Source organism: Cricetulus griseus (assembly GCF_003668045.3).
Source record: "Cricetulus griseus strain 17A/GY chromosome 1 unlocalized genomic scaffold, alternate assembly CriGri-PICRH-1.0 chr1_1, whole genome shotgun sequence".
Lineage (NCBI taxonomy): Eukaryota > Metazoa > Chordata > Mammalia > Rodentia > Cricetidae > Cricetulus > Cricetulus griseus.
The window spans coordinates 11,560,217-11,576,511 of NW_023276807.1; the positions used below are offsets into that span (position 1 = coordinate 11,560,217).

A 16,295-nucleotide genomic window follows, 5' to 3' on the forward strand; every position below is an offset into this window, starting at 1 on the left:
CCAGGTGACCCTGGGATCCATTCTAAATGAGAAGTGACTGTTAGAATTTACCACATCTTGCTGGGCGTTGGTGGCGCACACCTTTAATCCCAGCAATTGGGAGGCAGAGGCAGGTGGATCTCTGTGAGTTGGAGGCCAGCCTGGTCTCCAGAGCGAGTGCCAGGATAGGCTCCAAAGCCACAGAGAAACCCTGTCTCGAAAAAAACCAAAAAAAAAAAAAAAAAAGAATTTACCACATCCACATCAGAGCCCTTGACCACTCCCTTGGAAAAGATATAAAGATATCTTATTGTTGCCAGGCAGTGGTGGTGCACGCCTTTAATCCCAGCACTCAGGAGGCAGAGGCAGATGGATCTCTGTGAGTTCAAGGCCAGCCTAGACTACAGATGGAGTTCCAGGACACCCAGAGCTACACACAGAGAAACCCTGTCTCGAAAAACAAAACAAATAAAAATGATATCCTATTGTCACTGGATCTTGGTGGGTCCTGGGCTTGGCTCTTCTTGCTCCCAGGGCCTCTTGTGGGTTCACTGTACACACCAGGTAAACAGCCCAGGCCTTGGCACTCTTGACTTATAAGCACTCCTCACCATAGTCACAGGTGCACCTGTTGGTGAACCTTGCCCTGGAGGGTGGACAGAAGCAGGTAGCCTACATCCCCAGTGAATTGATATCATGTTGGGAGACATTAAAGCTTTTAGATCTGAGAAGGTTGGAATAGGAGAGGAGCAGGGGATTGGATTCTGACACAGAACCCTTAAGAACCACAGCTGGGAGGGAGAGAAGCCATAGGCCCTATAGAGCAGGAGACATTACAATCAAGCTCTAGCAGTCTTCTCATTGTGTGTGGTAGGCCTAGGGGATGTTCTGGAACCAGGTGACCCATGAGAATTGTCCTAGTTGAGGATGGAGGGTGTCGAGCTGGGCATAGCCTGTAAGGTCAACTTCCAGGTACAGAATCCCACTTTGCTTGCTGTCTCCAGATGTGTGGCCCTGGGCAGGAGAGAGGGAGTCTTGGCATCTGTTAAGCAACAATGATGACAGTATCCTTTCACCCTGTTGACTGGGAAGCATTAAATGAGATATATTTAATACACAATATTATATATGTATAAAAATACTCCTGGTGACTTACACCTAGAATCCCAGCACTTGGGAGATGGAGGCAGAAAAACCTGGAGTTAAAGGTTATCCTTAACTGCACAGCAAATTTTAGGCCAGCCTTGGCTACATGAGATCCTGCCTTTGAGGTTGAGAACAAGCAAACAGACAAAAAAGTAATTTGTATGAAGTCTTGCTACTATTCTCTGTAATAAATTATTTCTTTTCTTCTTAGTTGTTAACATGGCCTCCAGAAACATCTTCGAGAGCTTTTAGTCTCCTCTGGGATCTCAGCATAGATGGACTATTCCGTCAACCTGGTAAGTACCAGGGTGCAGGGTGTCTATTCACACACTGGAGCCTGTCCCCCACCCCCCACCCCAGCCATCATGCTGTGGGGACATTGCATCACCTGTGATGATGGAGACATCAGGCAACACATCTTTGGCGCTGGCTCCAGTGTTAGTGACAAGCAGAACCAACAGGCTCCTAGGCACCTCCACCAGGCTGTAGGTCCAGTCAGTGACCAAACCAAGGCTGACTTCACAGTCTCCTGGGATCTCTATACTATCCAGAAAGGTGAGTTTTGCCCCAGGCAGGCTCTGGCTCAAAAGGACAGCTTGTCATCCAGATTCTTCCTAAGAAGGAGAGCTGCAGTGCATCAGAGTAGCATTTTGGCCTGGCGTCACCAGGAAAGGAAGCCTCAGAGCTGCCCCTCCACCCCTGTGGGCTGCTAACGGCACCTTGAGTGACAGCCTCCGGCCTGTACCTTGGCCATGGCATTTTTGGGTATATTTGACTCAGCATTCCAGAGAAGCATTTCATGTCCTGCTGGTGGCTACACCTTCCCCAGCTGTCATCATTTGGTACCTGAACCTAGACACTTTGGCACCAAAAAATATTATGTAAGCAGTTGGAAGTTGCTTGCAGCTGGCAGGGAGAGGGACTCTAAAAGGACTGGACTCCTCCTTTGTCCAGCCATTACTGGACAAAGTAATGGACATTCCCAAAGTACGCAAACACACAGCTCTGAAGGCCAAGGTTGTAGCCCCTGGTACGCCAGAGTCCCCGGCCCTTTGAGTATCTGCATTGTATTCCTCTGCTTCAGGAGTTGCCAAGCTGGGGCCATCTGTCAAATCAGAGCATTCCAGACACCCCCAGGGGCCCCTCACTAAGGGCTTCTGAGAAGCCACCAGTCCAGGCGTGTTCTTCCTTTTTGTAACCTCTGCCCCTGTGGCCTGTGTTGCCCTTTGTGGCCTCAGGGCCGCCTCTGCAGCATGCCTGCCCTTTTGGAAACAGAGGCCTTCCTTGTCCACCCCTCCCCATGCTGTGGTATGTGTCTCCTCCACTCTGTTCTCCTTCCCCCCAAATCAGAAGGGATACAAAATAGCTCCTGGGTTACTGGTTCTCAGCTCTGGCTTCCCAGCTCCAGGATGTGTCCTTATAGGTCACCTTTAAGCCCAGACTGGGGTTCTGTCCCCTGTCAAATAGAACAGAGCCTGGCCTAGAGAATTGCCTGTCTGAGGTCAGTATCCCCACTGACTTGGAGGAAGTCAGGCCTGAGACATGAAAGGAACTAACTTAAGCAGATACCTGCACACCTGTGTTCACCATAGCATCATTCATAACAGACTAAAGGTGGGAGTAACCTACACGCCTGACAGATGAGTAGAGAAACAATATATGATATATATGCGTGTATGATGAAATATAATACATACATATGATGGACAGAATAGACATGTGATGGAAGGAAGGTAATTCTGACATATGCTACAATATAGATAAACCCCAGGACCTGTTGTTAAATTAGATCCAGGATAGCTACAAAAAAGCCTTGCTCCTTGGGTTCATGTACAGTCTGGAGGCCCTGGAGGCCTCTGTGAGGACAGCAGAGCTCAAGGCAAAACTGCAAGACTGCCTTGCCTTAACACCTGTGTTTTCCACTCATAAGCTCCTGTTCCCTGGGGTGTGTGCTGACTGACCATACTGTGGAAGGTCTCATGCAGCCACTTTTATTCCAGAACACTTCCTGAGTCAGAAGAGTGGGTACAGTTTCAGCATGTCTTATGATGGCAGTTAAAGGCTTGAGCACTCCAGGGTAGGCTGATGGACAAAGGGTAGGACGTGTTGAGAAGCAGCTGGTGATGAACTTGGAGGGTGGAATATTCTGGAACATTACTAGTCTTTACCTCAGGGAATATTCACTATCCACTCACAGATGTCTGGAGTGGGCCCAGGTGGATGGCAAAGGACAGGATGACTCAGGCCAGCCTTTGTCCTCAAAGGGCTGATGACCAAGGGGAGGGCATGGAGCCAGAACCTACCATCAGAGAAAGAGGAAGCAGAGGAAGGGGGACCGGATTTCCAGCTGGGTGTGGCAGGCCCTTGCAGGAGCCAGGACTCAAGAAGCCTTTGACTAGCTCTGGAAACTGCACGGGGCAGGACTGCACACTCACTTGTCTGGGGACCAAGTGAACCCCAGATGGAGTGCCTGTCCTGTCTAAAGGGGCCACCCACACCAGTGTGGTCCAGGTCAACGTATGACCTCACACACACCTCCTTGTCACATCATGTTTTCATTAAACTGTACCTTGACTGTTAGTGGCATATGACAAGAAACCCACAGGTGGTTGGTGTCATGTTCCACTCTGGAGCATCAGGGTTCTGGTTTCTTTGTCTGCCCTTTCTGTTGTTTTACCTCAAGGCTTCAAAATGGCTGCCATAGGATTATCTTGCATTACATGTTCTCATGAGACAGGGTCCAAGGCTGAAAAGACAGGGCTTAGTGATAAAACGCCTACCTAAGCAGGAAAACCTGGGTTTGGTTTTCCTCAAGCACTCAAATTTTAAAAAGGCAAAGTTGAAACACAGGCCACAAGAAGAGCCTCTACTTTGCATGCATTTCTCTCTGTGTGTGCATTATTTACCTTCCTGTTGCTGTGATTAAATTCCATGTCCAAGACAACCTATGGAAAAGTTTTATTTGGGCTAATGGTTCCAGAGAAGTGAGTCTGTCATGGCAGCAAGTGGCAAGCATGGCAGCAGGAAGTTGAGCGTTCACATCTTCAACTGGAAGTGGGGTGAGGCTATGAACTCTCGACCCTCCTTCCCCAGTGACTACTTATTCCAGCAAAGTTGTGTTATTTCCTCAAACAGCCCTACCAAATGGGGACCAAGTGTCCAATGCCTGAGCCTGTAAGGGACATCTCTCATTCAGACCATCACACACATTCCCTTTCTTTTTATTTACTTATTTTTTGTTTTAAATTTTATTTATTTATTGTGTATACAACATGCTGCCTCCACGCTCAAAGAGGGCACCAGATCTCATTACAGATGGTTGTGAGCCACCATGTGGTTGCTGGGAATTGAACTCAGGTCCTCTGGAAGAGCGGCCAGTGCTCTTAACCTCTGAGCCATCTCTCCAGCCCCACACATTCCCATTCTTGATTTGTGTGTATATGCCTACATGCCACAGCTCACTAGTGGAGGTCAGAAGGTTACCTGTGAGAATTGGTTCTCTTCTCCCACCTTGTGGGTTCTGGAAATTGAACTTAGGTTGTCAGACTTGGTGACAAGTGCCTTAACCCACTGAGCTGTCTTGCCAACTTGCATTTCCTTTTTTACCAGGCCTTTTTTTTGTGTGTGTCAGGGTTTCTCTGTGTAGCCCTGACTGTCCTGGAACTCACTCTATAGACCAGACTAGCCTCAAACTCACAGAGATCCGCTTGCCTCTGCCTCCCGAGTGCTCAGATTAAACGTGTGTGCCACTATACCTGGCTGACCAGGACTTTTTGTTTAATTTTTTGAGACAGTCTCTCTACATAGCCTTGTCTGTCCCAGAATGCACTGTGTAGACCAGTCTGGCCTTTAAATCAGAGACCCACCTGCCTGTCTCTCCAGTTTGCTGGGTTAAAGGAACGCACCATCACACGCTGGGCCCTACCAGGACATTCTTCCCACCTTGCTTCACTGGACAGAGCTGCGCCACAGGCTTCAAAGGCTGCTTGCCATATTTTCTGACTGCCAGTGTCCTTTGAACATCTTGGCTGTGTGTGAAACAAATCTGACCCTCTAGGACAAAACCCAAGAAATCCATTTTTTTAAAAAGATTTCTGTATTTATTCTATATACAGTGTTCTGTGTGCACATATGCCTGCAGGCCAGAAAAGGGCATCAGATCCTACTAGGGATGGTTGTGAGCCACTATGTGGTTGCTGGGAATTGAACTCAGGACCTCTGGAAGAGCAGTCAGTGCTCTTAACCCCTGAGCCATCTTAAGCCCCAAGAAATCCATTTTCTAGCCTTTTTTTCAGGTTCTCTCTCTCTCTCTCTCTCTCTCTCTCTCTCTCTCTCTCTCTCTCTCTCTCTCTCTGAGTTCTGGAACAGTACAGTATAACAAGGCTCTCTGTTTACACAGCCTTGACACTGTGTTAAGTACTCTGGGGTTCCAGAGATGGTCTGAAGACCAGGAAGGGATGTACTAGGTAAGTGATTTGAAGACATTGAGAAGATACGCAGTGTGTGTGGCTTCTTTGAAGTGTTGTGGTATTTTGTAGAAGGGACCTCAGATTTTTGGAGAAGGTCTTGGAACCAACCCCCAGGATTCCAAGAGTGGCTACATTTGTCTGAGCATAGTTACCACTATAGCCTGTATGTGCGCCTCTAGTATCTGGCCATTTAGTTCCTTACGTGGCAAAGTTGGCAGGGAAGTAACTGTTTAGATTGTACAAAGAAACAGCAAATGCTAGACCCTTGGGAGGCTCCATCTCCTAAATGTCCTGGATCCCTTTCCAGAAATGCTGTGATGACACACGAACCCTAGCTCTGGCTAAATGGGCCTCCTCTGTAGGGCCTCTGACAGTAAATAGCCTGGTTTCTGCTAGAATAGCCAGCGCTATTTCTGCAGACTGTGGCTCAGAGACCTGACTGCTGCTGAGGCTTCACTGGGCTCCCCTTCGAAGGCACAGGTTTGCGTAGCTCTTACTCCTGGGGCAGACACGCTGTCCCAAGCAGAGAGCAGCACAAACAGTATTTCCTTACCAAGGAAGAAGGGATGTGGCTCTGAGCACAGTAACCCAGAAACCTGCTGCTGTCAAATCTGGACATTTTCAAGTGTCCATTCTTCCTTTCTGTTGCAGTGATAAAACACTGACCAAAACCAAGTTGGGGAGGAAACTTTGCTTAAACTTCTGGGTCGCAGCCCAACCCATCATTGAAGTAGGTCAGGGCAGAGACTCAAAGCAGGAACTTGGAGCTTGCTGGCTCACTCACTGTTGCATGCTTAGCTAGCTCAGCCATCTCTGCTATCTACCTACCAGAATGCTTTGTTATTCCCAAAGGAACTTTATAGCCATTGGCAGTCAGACCCTGTCCAGTTTGCCCTTCTCCCCAGTTCCTGGCAACCGTTCATTTACTGTCTCAAAGACTTTGCCTACTTAACACAAAGTTAGTCAGTTAGGTTTCTTTGGGGTTTTTTTGGACAGGATCTTATGCATCCCAGGCTAGTCTGTGTATCTAAGACTAGTCTTGAATTCTTTTTATAAAGATTTATTTATTATGTGTACAGTGTTCGGCACCAAATCTCATTATAGATGGTTGTGAGCCACCATGTGGTTGCTGGGAATTGAACTCAAGACCTTTGGAAGGGCAAGCAGTGTTCTTAACCACTGAGCCATCTCTCCAGCCCCCAAATTCTTTTTCTTTAGAGACAGGATCTCACCATGTAGCCCTGGCTGACCTGGTACCCACTATGTAGATCAGGCTGACCTCAAACTCACCCCTGCCTTTGCCTCTGCCTCCCAAATGCTGGTATTAAAGGCTTGGACCAGTATGCTCAGTGCCACAATGGCTATTGTGTATAATATCACACAGTCTGTGGTGTTTATCTCTGGCTTATTGCAAAATGTTTTCAAGGCTCATGTCTGCTTTATTCTGCCTTATTACCCTGAGACAATTCTGACTAAATTGGATGCTCATTCATTTGGGCTGGACTGGCTGCCCAGCAAGTTCTCAGACAATGTTGGAGTTACAGGCACACATGCCTTTACCCAGCTTTTTATGTGGGTACTGAGGTTTCAGGCTCAGGTCTATGTGTTTGCAGAACAAGCAGTCTTATCCACTGAGCAACCCACCTAGCCCGACTCCTCACTCCCAGCTTTCATTTTGGCAAGTTGAACTCAATTTGCTTTCCCTTCTATCTGTGCTTTTGGGTTCAATTTAAAAATGTCATTGCCTGGTCTTGACAACCATGGTTTCTTTAAGGGAGGCCAGCTTGGTTTACATAGTGAGTTCCAGGCCAGTCAAGGCAACATAGTGTCTTAACATAGTCTCTGGGGCTGGAGAGATGGCTCAGAGGTTAAGAGTGCCGACTGCTCTTACAGAAGTCTTGAGTTCAATTCCCAGCAACCACATGGTGGCTCACAACCATCCATTATGAGATCTGGTCCCCTCTTCTGGTGTGCAGATATACATGGAAGCAGAATGGTGTATACATAATAAATAAATAAATAAATAAATAAATAAATAAATAAATAAATAAAATCTTTTAAAAAATACCCATAAATCTAGGATGTGGTAGTGCATGCCTTTAATCCCAGCACTCAGGAAGCAGAGATAAGTAGATCTTTGAGTTCAAGGCCAGCCTAGTTTAAAAAAAAAAAAACAAAAAAAAAACAATAAAATAAATATAAGCCTTTTGATCCACTTTGAATGCCCTCTCCTGTATGTAAGGTGTGAGACAGAGGTTCAGTTTCATTTTTATTTATTTATTTATTTTGCTTTTTGGAGATAATGTTTTCTCTGTGTAGCCCTGGTCATCTTGGAATTCACTGTTTAAACCACGCTGGCCTCGAACTCAGAGATCCACCTGGCTCTGCCTCCCGAGTGCTGGAACTAAAGGCTCAGCTTCATCCTTTTATTGAGGCTGTCTAGTCATCCCAGCACCATTCTCTTTTTACTGAATTGTCTTGGCAGCCTTGTTGGAAGCCAATTGATGATGAATTCTGAATTCCCAGTTTCCTCATTGGTTTATGTCTGTCCTTCTGCCAGCAGTCCAAACCCTTGACTAACTAATGGTTTCAGAATGAGTTGTGTCCATCCTCTACCCTTTCCGAAATGGTTGCAGCAATTCAGAATCCCCACATTTTCATCTGAGACACCATGGGAATCTTGACAATTTATGTAAAAATAACAGCTGGAGTTTTTATTCTTGGTTGTGTTGAATCTAGCTAACCATGCAGTGCTTTGCCTTCTGTCTTGACTGTTTTGTGTTGCCTTAGCAAAATACCACAGACTGGGTGATGTGGAAACAATAGACGTATATTTGGCTCACTCTTTTGGAGACTGGGAAGTCTTAAGCCTGAAGGCCACTTCTGGCCAGGCCCATGCTTCTGTGTCACGAGGTCAACGAAATCTTTCAGAAGGAAGCTCCTCCCAAGATGATCAACCCATTCCTAAGAATTCTTTCCTCGTGCCTTCATCACCCTTGAAGAGCCCATCTCTGACACTGAGGCTTTAAGAATTAAGTCTCTAACACTGGGGGATACATGCAAACTATGGCACCATGGGAACAATCTTGTCTTCCAGTCCATGAACATGGGATGTCTTTCCACAGTGTTCAGTGTATATGAGTTATGCTTCTTTTGTTAAATGTATTCCTAAATGCTAGGATAGGAGAGACAGCTCAGCAACTAAGAGCTCTTACTGCTCAGTTCCCAGCACACATATCAGACAGTCAGCTGCCAGTAACTTCAGTTCTAGGGACCAGACACCCTTGGAACCCATGGGCTCTTAAAACTCACACAGGCTTACATATACATATACAACTAAAAATAAATAAATCACTTTTAAAATGTATCCCAAAGTATTTTATTCTTTCAGTGCTATTATAAGTAGGATCATTTTCTTTACTTTCCTTTTGAAGCTTTCACTCTTTAACATAACACTGCGCACTGGCCTTGTGTCCCAAAGCCTTGCCAAACCTGTTTATTAACTATAATCGTTCTTGTGTTGTTTTGTTTTTTCTTGTGGTAGAGTTTGGTTTAGAAAGCAAAATATTCTTTAGCAATTAACCGTTTGGAAGTAATGACTTCATGTTTGTTTAACAATGCGTTTTGGCTGAGTGGTCTCAGTGCTCAAAGAGGTGTGGGACTGGCATTACCTCAGTCCTAGTCCCACTGAAGGCTATGGAGGAGAAAGCACTGTTTTTGCCAATGGAAGGCCCAAACTCTCCAGAGAAGGAACAAATGGCATATGGGCCCTTTCCCACCAGCTTCTAGAACAATGTGGTTCATTTTTACCTACACAGTCCTTTCTCTCCCAGCATCTATCATTTTTGTGTAGGAGGAGGGGGCTGTAGTAAGATAGAAGGACCCTGGCCAGGACATTCTTTGGATACTTTGAAAGTGGGTGAGAAGTTCAACTCTAAGAACAGATTGGTTCATTTTCCTAAGCAGGGTCTCTAGAGCCTCCTCCTTCCTGCCTGCCTTGGTCACTGCATTTCCCCATTTTGTCCCCAGAGCTCTGGGATTATTGTTACTGGGTCATAGAGGCTCTCATGTTGCAGGTCACTTTCTGCCATTGCTTCTTGCATTTTCTTACCTTCCTCCTCCTCCCTTCCTTCTGGCCTCTCTCCAAACTCCCAGACAGTGTTCACAAAGTTCCTTCTTACCAAAAGGGATTTACAGTTGAGATGTCACTCAATGGGTAGAGTGCTTGCTTAGTATACACAAAGCCCTGGGTTTGATCCCCAGCACAGAATAAAAAAAGCAGGAGGGGGTTGGGGGTGGGGTTGGCTGTGGCACACACCTGTAATCTCAGTACTTAGTGGCTGGCTCAGAAGTCAGAAGTTCAGGGTCATCCTTGACTACATAGCAAATCTGAGGCCAGCCTGGGCTATATGAAACTCTGTCTCAAATGTTTGTGTCAAGTTGACTGAAAATCTAACCAGTGCATCCCCAAAACCTTTTACTGATAATAAATCATACAACAATTTATTGATATATGCATAATTTTACCATTTCCTTGAATTCTTGATGCTCCTGCCTCACTTTTGTCTGTACTGGGGTTACAGTCATTCACCCCGAGAGCAGTGGTTCTAGTGGTTCTTCCTAATGCTGTGCCCTTTAATACAGCTCCTCATGTTATGGGGACCCCCAACATTATTTGTTGCTACTTCATAACTGTAGTTTTGCTGCTGTTAGGAATTGTAATGCAAATATCTGGATTTTCTGATGGTCTTAGGTGACCCCCAGAGAGGTCGAGACCCGCAGATTGAGTAGTATTTTTAAAAACATACTTATTTTAAGACTCGGGCCGGGCATTGGTGGCACACGCCTTTAATCCCAGCACTCGGGAGGCAGAAGCAGGTGGATCTCTGTGAGTTCGAGGCCAGCCTGGTCTACAGGTTGAGTGCCAGGATAGGCTCCAAAGCCACACAGAGAAACCCTGTCTCAAAAAACCAAAAAAAAAAAAAAAAAAAAAAAAAGATTTGGTTCCCAGGACTTGGGAGGCATACATAGGCAGATCTTTGAGTTTGAAGCCATCCTGGTCTACACAGAAAAATCATCCTGTCTCAAAAAACAAATGATAACAACAACCAAAAAAAAACAAAACAAAAAAACAAAAACAAAAATTGGGTCTTGCCATGTAGCCTAGGTGGGCCCATAACTCCTGAGCCCTGAGCTCAAGTGATTGCCCAGCCTCAGCCTCCTGGAGAGACTATGATTTCAGGGACAAGTCTCTATACTAGTTAACTTTGTTGTTTTAAAGGGGCAAATTAAAATGCAAATATAAATGTTAATGCCGGTGCCTCATCCCATCACTCTGTGGACCCCTGATCTACAAAACCCCACTTAAGCCCCTGTGTGACTATGGTCTTTCTAGAACTCCAGAGGATAAAACTTCAAGCTCCTAGGTGAGCAGTACTTTTATGTGCAGGTTATTTCAGGGGGATGTTTACATGACAAAAGAAACATAGGTAAATACGTACACACACACACAAAAAAAAAAAAAAAAAAAATCTGGATGGCACATTAATTCTGCTACTGAAAATAATCCCAAGGAACTGCTAATCTGTGTGTGGGAAGTAGGTGGGCTGTCCTGAGAGGCTGGAGAAGACTCTCAGTCTACTTGGCACTTTCTCTAGTGTATTAATTAATTTAAGGGTATAATCCTTACAACATGACAACAGGAGGGCTGTTGAGACGGCTGGCTCAGTGAGTAAAGGGGCTTGCCACCAAGACTGAATATCTATGTTCAATCTCTGAGACTCAGATGTGGAAGGAGAGAACCAATTCCTGCAAATAAAGAAATAAATGCAATTTTAAAAAGTGACAACAGTCTAGGTGGTAGGGTTACAGATTTTTATTTTATTCTTGCCCTGTTTCTTTTCATATTTAAGTTGTTTTATGATTGATTATCACTAAGAGCTTTTTGGGGATGCACTGGTTAGTTGTTGTTGTTTTTTTTGTTTTTGTTTTTGTTTTTTTGGTCAACTTGACACAAGATAGCATCTAGGAAAAGAGAACATCAGTGGAGGAATTGCCTCCATCAGATTAATGTATAGGATGTTTTGCATGGTTAATGATTGATGTGGGAGGGCCCAGCTCACTGTGGGTGGTGCCACTCCTGGCTGTATAAGCAAGCAGGCTGAGTAAGCCAGTAAGGATTACTGTTCCTCCATGGCCTGTTTCAATTCCTGCCTCCAAGTTCCTGTCCTACTTGAGTTTTTGCCTTGGCTTTCCTCAGTGACAGACTATGATGGGAAAAGTATAAGCTAAATAAACCTTTTCCTTCACTAGTTGCTTTGGGTCAGTGTTTTATCACAACAATAGAAAACAAAATAGGACAGAAATTGGTACCAGGATCATGGGGTATTGCTGTGACAGATTTGGCAGTGTTGTTTTCGGATGGATTATGAAAGGAGCTGAGAACATTGGGCTGGAAAAGCTGTTGAGTGCTTAAAGCTTAATTAGTTTTTTTGTTTTGTTTTGTTTTTGTTTTTGTTTTTGTTTTCCGAGGCAAGATTTCTCTATATAACAATCCTGACTGCCCTGAAACTCACTCTGGAGACCAGGCTGGGTGTGGTAGACTCACTCTAAGTCACAGAGATCCACCTGCCTCTGCCTCCCAAGTGCTGGGATTAAAGGTGTGCGCCACCACCTTTAATATGGGCTCCCAGCAGCCATATGAGCCTGGCACATTACAAGACTTAGGCAGTTATCTAATGAATGAGTTTAACCCATGCATTGCCTGACACAGACCTCCTTGGACAGCTGCTCCGATCCTTTGGGGTTCTCTGTGGAGGTGGCAGTGCTGGCCAAGTTCTAGATGTGCTGTTTTGTGCTCAATGGTCAGGGTTGTGGGCCCAGCTGGACTATGGGGACAGTCACGTGCTTTTCTCCAGCTTGGCTGTCATCTAACTCACCCCTCACCCCCCCCATCCTCTGCATCCCATTACCTGTCTAGCAGACATCTCAAAGTTCCATTGCATAAGGGGCTGCCAAAGCTCAGGAGAGTGGAGGCCTGGAACTTATTCAACACCACACTGGCACCAGGCCTGGCCAAAGCTCCCAGGCAACCCTGGTGGGTAGCTGGGGCTGAGAAACTCCAGATTCTGAGGCTCCAGTCTCTTAGAGGGACAGAGTGACCAAGCAATGATAGAGGGTTTCTCTTTAGCTTGAGACTCTTTACCCAAATACTTTCTGTGACTTGACATTGTTGGGGCTTCTCTTTTCTTTTTTCTTTCTTCAAGGTAGCATCTCCTGTATATCAGGCTGGCCTTGAACTCACTATGTAGCCAAAAATGACTTGTACTGCTGACTTTTCTGCTGTCACCTCCTCATAGGCATGAACTACCACACCCAGTTTATGTGGTACTCGGGTTCCAAACTAGGGCTTCCTGAAGTTAGGCAGGCACTCTATCAACTGAGCTATATACCCAGCCTGGAGAAGTTTCTTTGTTGTTGTTACCATTACCATCATTATTATATTTTTAAATGAGCTGGTAAAACAGTAGGTATCTGTGTGGGTTTCCATATGTTCTTAATTTTGGTTAGCCCTCCTCCCACATCTTCTCCTGTCTCCCTTACCCATTCCAACTTAAGCCTTTCCACACCAGTAGTCCCCACTTCTAGTTTATATTATCTGTGCTGGACTCACCCTCCATGTCCCCCTCTCATGATCTCTCTAGTTCTCTGGCCTCTGCACACACTCACTACAAATTAACACAGAAAATTCTAAATTCAAAGCTGAGATTCACATATGAGACACAGAACATGTTGTATTTGTCTTTCAGGTCCTGGGCCATTTAGTTGGTTTTTTTTATTGTTTTTATTTTCTGACTCCATACATTTTCCTGCAGTTATGATTATTCCTTAGAGCTGAATACAATTCTGTTGTGCTTATGTACCACATTTTCATTACCCATTCACCAGCTAGTTGATGGCTCTTGTGAACAGAGGAGCACTGATGTGGAAGACAGTTATCTCTGGTAAGATCTGAATCCTTCAGGTATATGTCCAGGAGTGGCATAGTTGGGTCATATAGTAGTTCTGTTTTTAGCTTTTTGTAAAACTACCACACTGATTTTCATAGTGGCTGCACCAATTTATACTCCCACCAAAGTTCCCCTTTCCCCACGACCTCCCTGCATTGGTTGTCACTTGTTTTCTTTTCTTTCTTTTCTTTTTTTTTTTGGGGGGGGGGAGGGGGGTGGCGTTCTCTGTGTGCCCTTGGCTGACCTGGAACTTGCCTTACAGACCAGGTTGACTTTGAACTCAGCCTTCCATTGCCAGGAATGAAGGCCACCACCACCACTGCCCCGGGTCATTTGTTTTCTTGATGATAGACATTGTGACCGGGGTGAGATGGACTCTTAGAATACTTTTAGTTTGAGTTCTGTTGATGGCTGAAGATGTTGAACACCCTTTAAGAGGTTTATTGGACATTTGTATTTCTTCCACTGTGAAAACTCTGTTCAGTTCCATAGCTTCTGTTTTTAATGGGTTTGTCTGTTTTTTTTTTGTTTTTTTTTTTTTTTTTTTGCGTATTCTACTAACAGAATTAATCCTTTGTCAGATGTGTAGCTGGCAGAGGGTTTTACCCATTCTGTGGGCTTCCTCTTCTCATGATTGACAGATTTCCTTTGCTAAACAGATGCTTTTTAATTTTCATGACAAATTTCATTTGTCAATTGTTGGCCTTATTTCCTGAGTAACTAGAGCTCTCGGGAAGCCTTTACTGAAGTGCATATCTTGAAGTGTCTCCCCTGCTTTTTCTCTAGTAGTTTAGAGTTTGGGGTCTTTGATCCCACTTGGGGTTGGTTTTTGTCCAGGGTGAGAGATGTCGATCTAGTTTCATTCTTCTGTGTGTAAATATGCAGTTTCCCAGGACAAATGAGTGTTTTTAGCATTTCTGTCAAAAAATCAGGTGATTATACATACATGAGTTTCTATTTGGACTTCTATTGATGTGCATACCTGGTTTTATACCAGTACCATGCTGTTTCTGTTACATGGCTCCATGTTGTACCTTGAAACCAGCTATGGGGATTCCTCCAACACTATTGTTCAGGATTGCTTTGTATATCTGGGATCTTTTGTGCTTCAATAAATATGATTTTTTTCTACTTCTGTGAAGACTGTTATTGGAATTTTGATATGATTGTATTGAATCTATAAATTGATTTGATAGGACAGCCATTTGATCTTTTAGCTTCTTCCTACGTTTCTTTCCAGATGCTCTAAAGTTTTCACTGTAGAGGTCTTTTCACTTCCTTGGTTAGGTGTATTCCAAGGGTGGGGGTGGGTTGTGGAATGTGTTATGAATGGCATTGGTGCCCTGCTGTCTTCCTCAGCTTGTTTCCTGCTGGATTCTAAGTGGGTTACTGATTTCTCTGTGTGTGCATTTTGCACCCTGCCACTTTGCTGAAAGTGTTGATGCTTACAGTTCTAAAAGCTTCTGGTCAAGTCTTTAGGGTCCCCCCTCTCACTTCTCTCCCTCACTCCCTCACTCCCTCCCCCTCTCTCTGTCTCTCTCTCTCTCTCTCTCTGAGATAAGAGCCTCACTGTGTAACCCTGGCTGGCCTGGAACAAGATATGTAGACCAGGTTGAATTCAGACTCACAGAGACAACTATCTCTGCCTCCCAAGTGCTGAAATTAGCAGCATGTGCAGTCATTCTGGGATAGAGTCTCTTCTAAAATCATATCTACAAATAAGAATACTTTGACTTCTTCCCTTTCTAGTTTATTTCTTCTATTTGTTTCTCTTCTCTTATTGCTCCCAATAAGATTTCCAGTACTGTACTGAATGAGAGTGGGAAAAGTGGACAACCTTACCTTGCTCTGATTTCACTGGCAGGTGTGTGTGTGTGTTACACTCTAGGTAAAGGTTTTATCACTGAATAAATCCCACCCTCTTCTTGAGTACATGTGTATGTGTGTGTGGCTGAGGGTTCACTTCTGGTACCCAATGTCTGGCATCTTCAGTGTTTTTAGGTATCTCCCTAGTCAAATGTCAAAGTTGGAATTGCACAATATGTGCTCTACCCCCTAAGCATCCTTGCTCTCTGCCATTACAAAGAACAATGTGAAGTCAACCAAAAAAAAAAAAAAAAAAAAAAAGGCAGTGGTGCCGGTGCCAGGCCTTTAATCCCAGCACCGGGGAGGCAAAGCCTGGTCTCAGAGAAAGTCCCAGGACAACTGACACAGAGAAATCCTGTCTTGTAAAACAAACAAAACAAAAAGACGGAAACAGTATGTCGTTTTTTATATATTGGCTTCTGTCACATTCAGCAATAAGCATTCAAGGCTCTTCCGTGCCTTTTTTGTCCCATAACTCATTTTTTGTTATTGCTGCATATGCTGTTATATGGACATAACCCAGCTTATCTCCTTGCCTATTGAAGGACTCCTGGTTTCCAGGTTTGTTGTTGTTGTTGTTTTGGGGTTTTGTTTGTTGTTTATTGACCCAGGGTTTCTCTGTGTAGTCCTAGCTGTCCTGGAACTTAACCTGTAAACCAAGCTGGCCTCCAACTCAGAGATCCACCTGCCTCTGTTTCTAAGTGCTGGGATTAAAGGTGTGCCACCATCGCCCAACTTGGTTTTCAGTTTTTAACAAGTATGGATAAGATTACTGGAGACACATGCTGCTTTTCACAAGGCCCTGTTTTCAGCACAGTTGGCTAGC

At 44.8% G+C, this 16,295-nt stretch overlaps 1 protein-coding gene across 2 annotated transcripts in view; it reads left to right on the forward strand.

Annotated features, from left to right (window-relative positions):
- Fam178b (family with sequence similarity 178 member B) overlaps positions 1–16,295 on the forward strand; it is an 89,928-nt gene that overhangs the window by 21,210 nt on the left and 52,423 nt on the right. For both annotated transcript variants that reach the window (XM_027386859.2, XM_035452368.1), the window contains one exon: positions 1,337–1,421. In XM_027386859.2, coding sequence (XP_027242660.1) covers positions 1,337–1,421 — 85 coding nt within the window. The remainder of the gene's footprint in view (positions 1–1,336; positions 1,422–16,295) is intronic.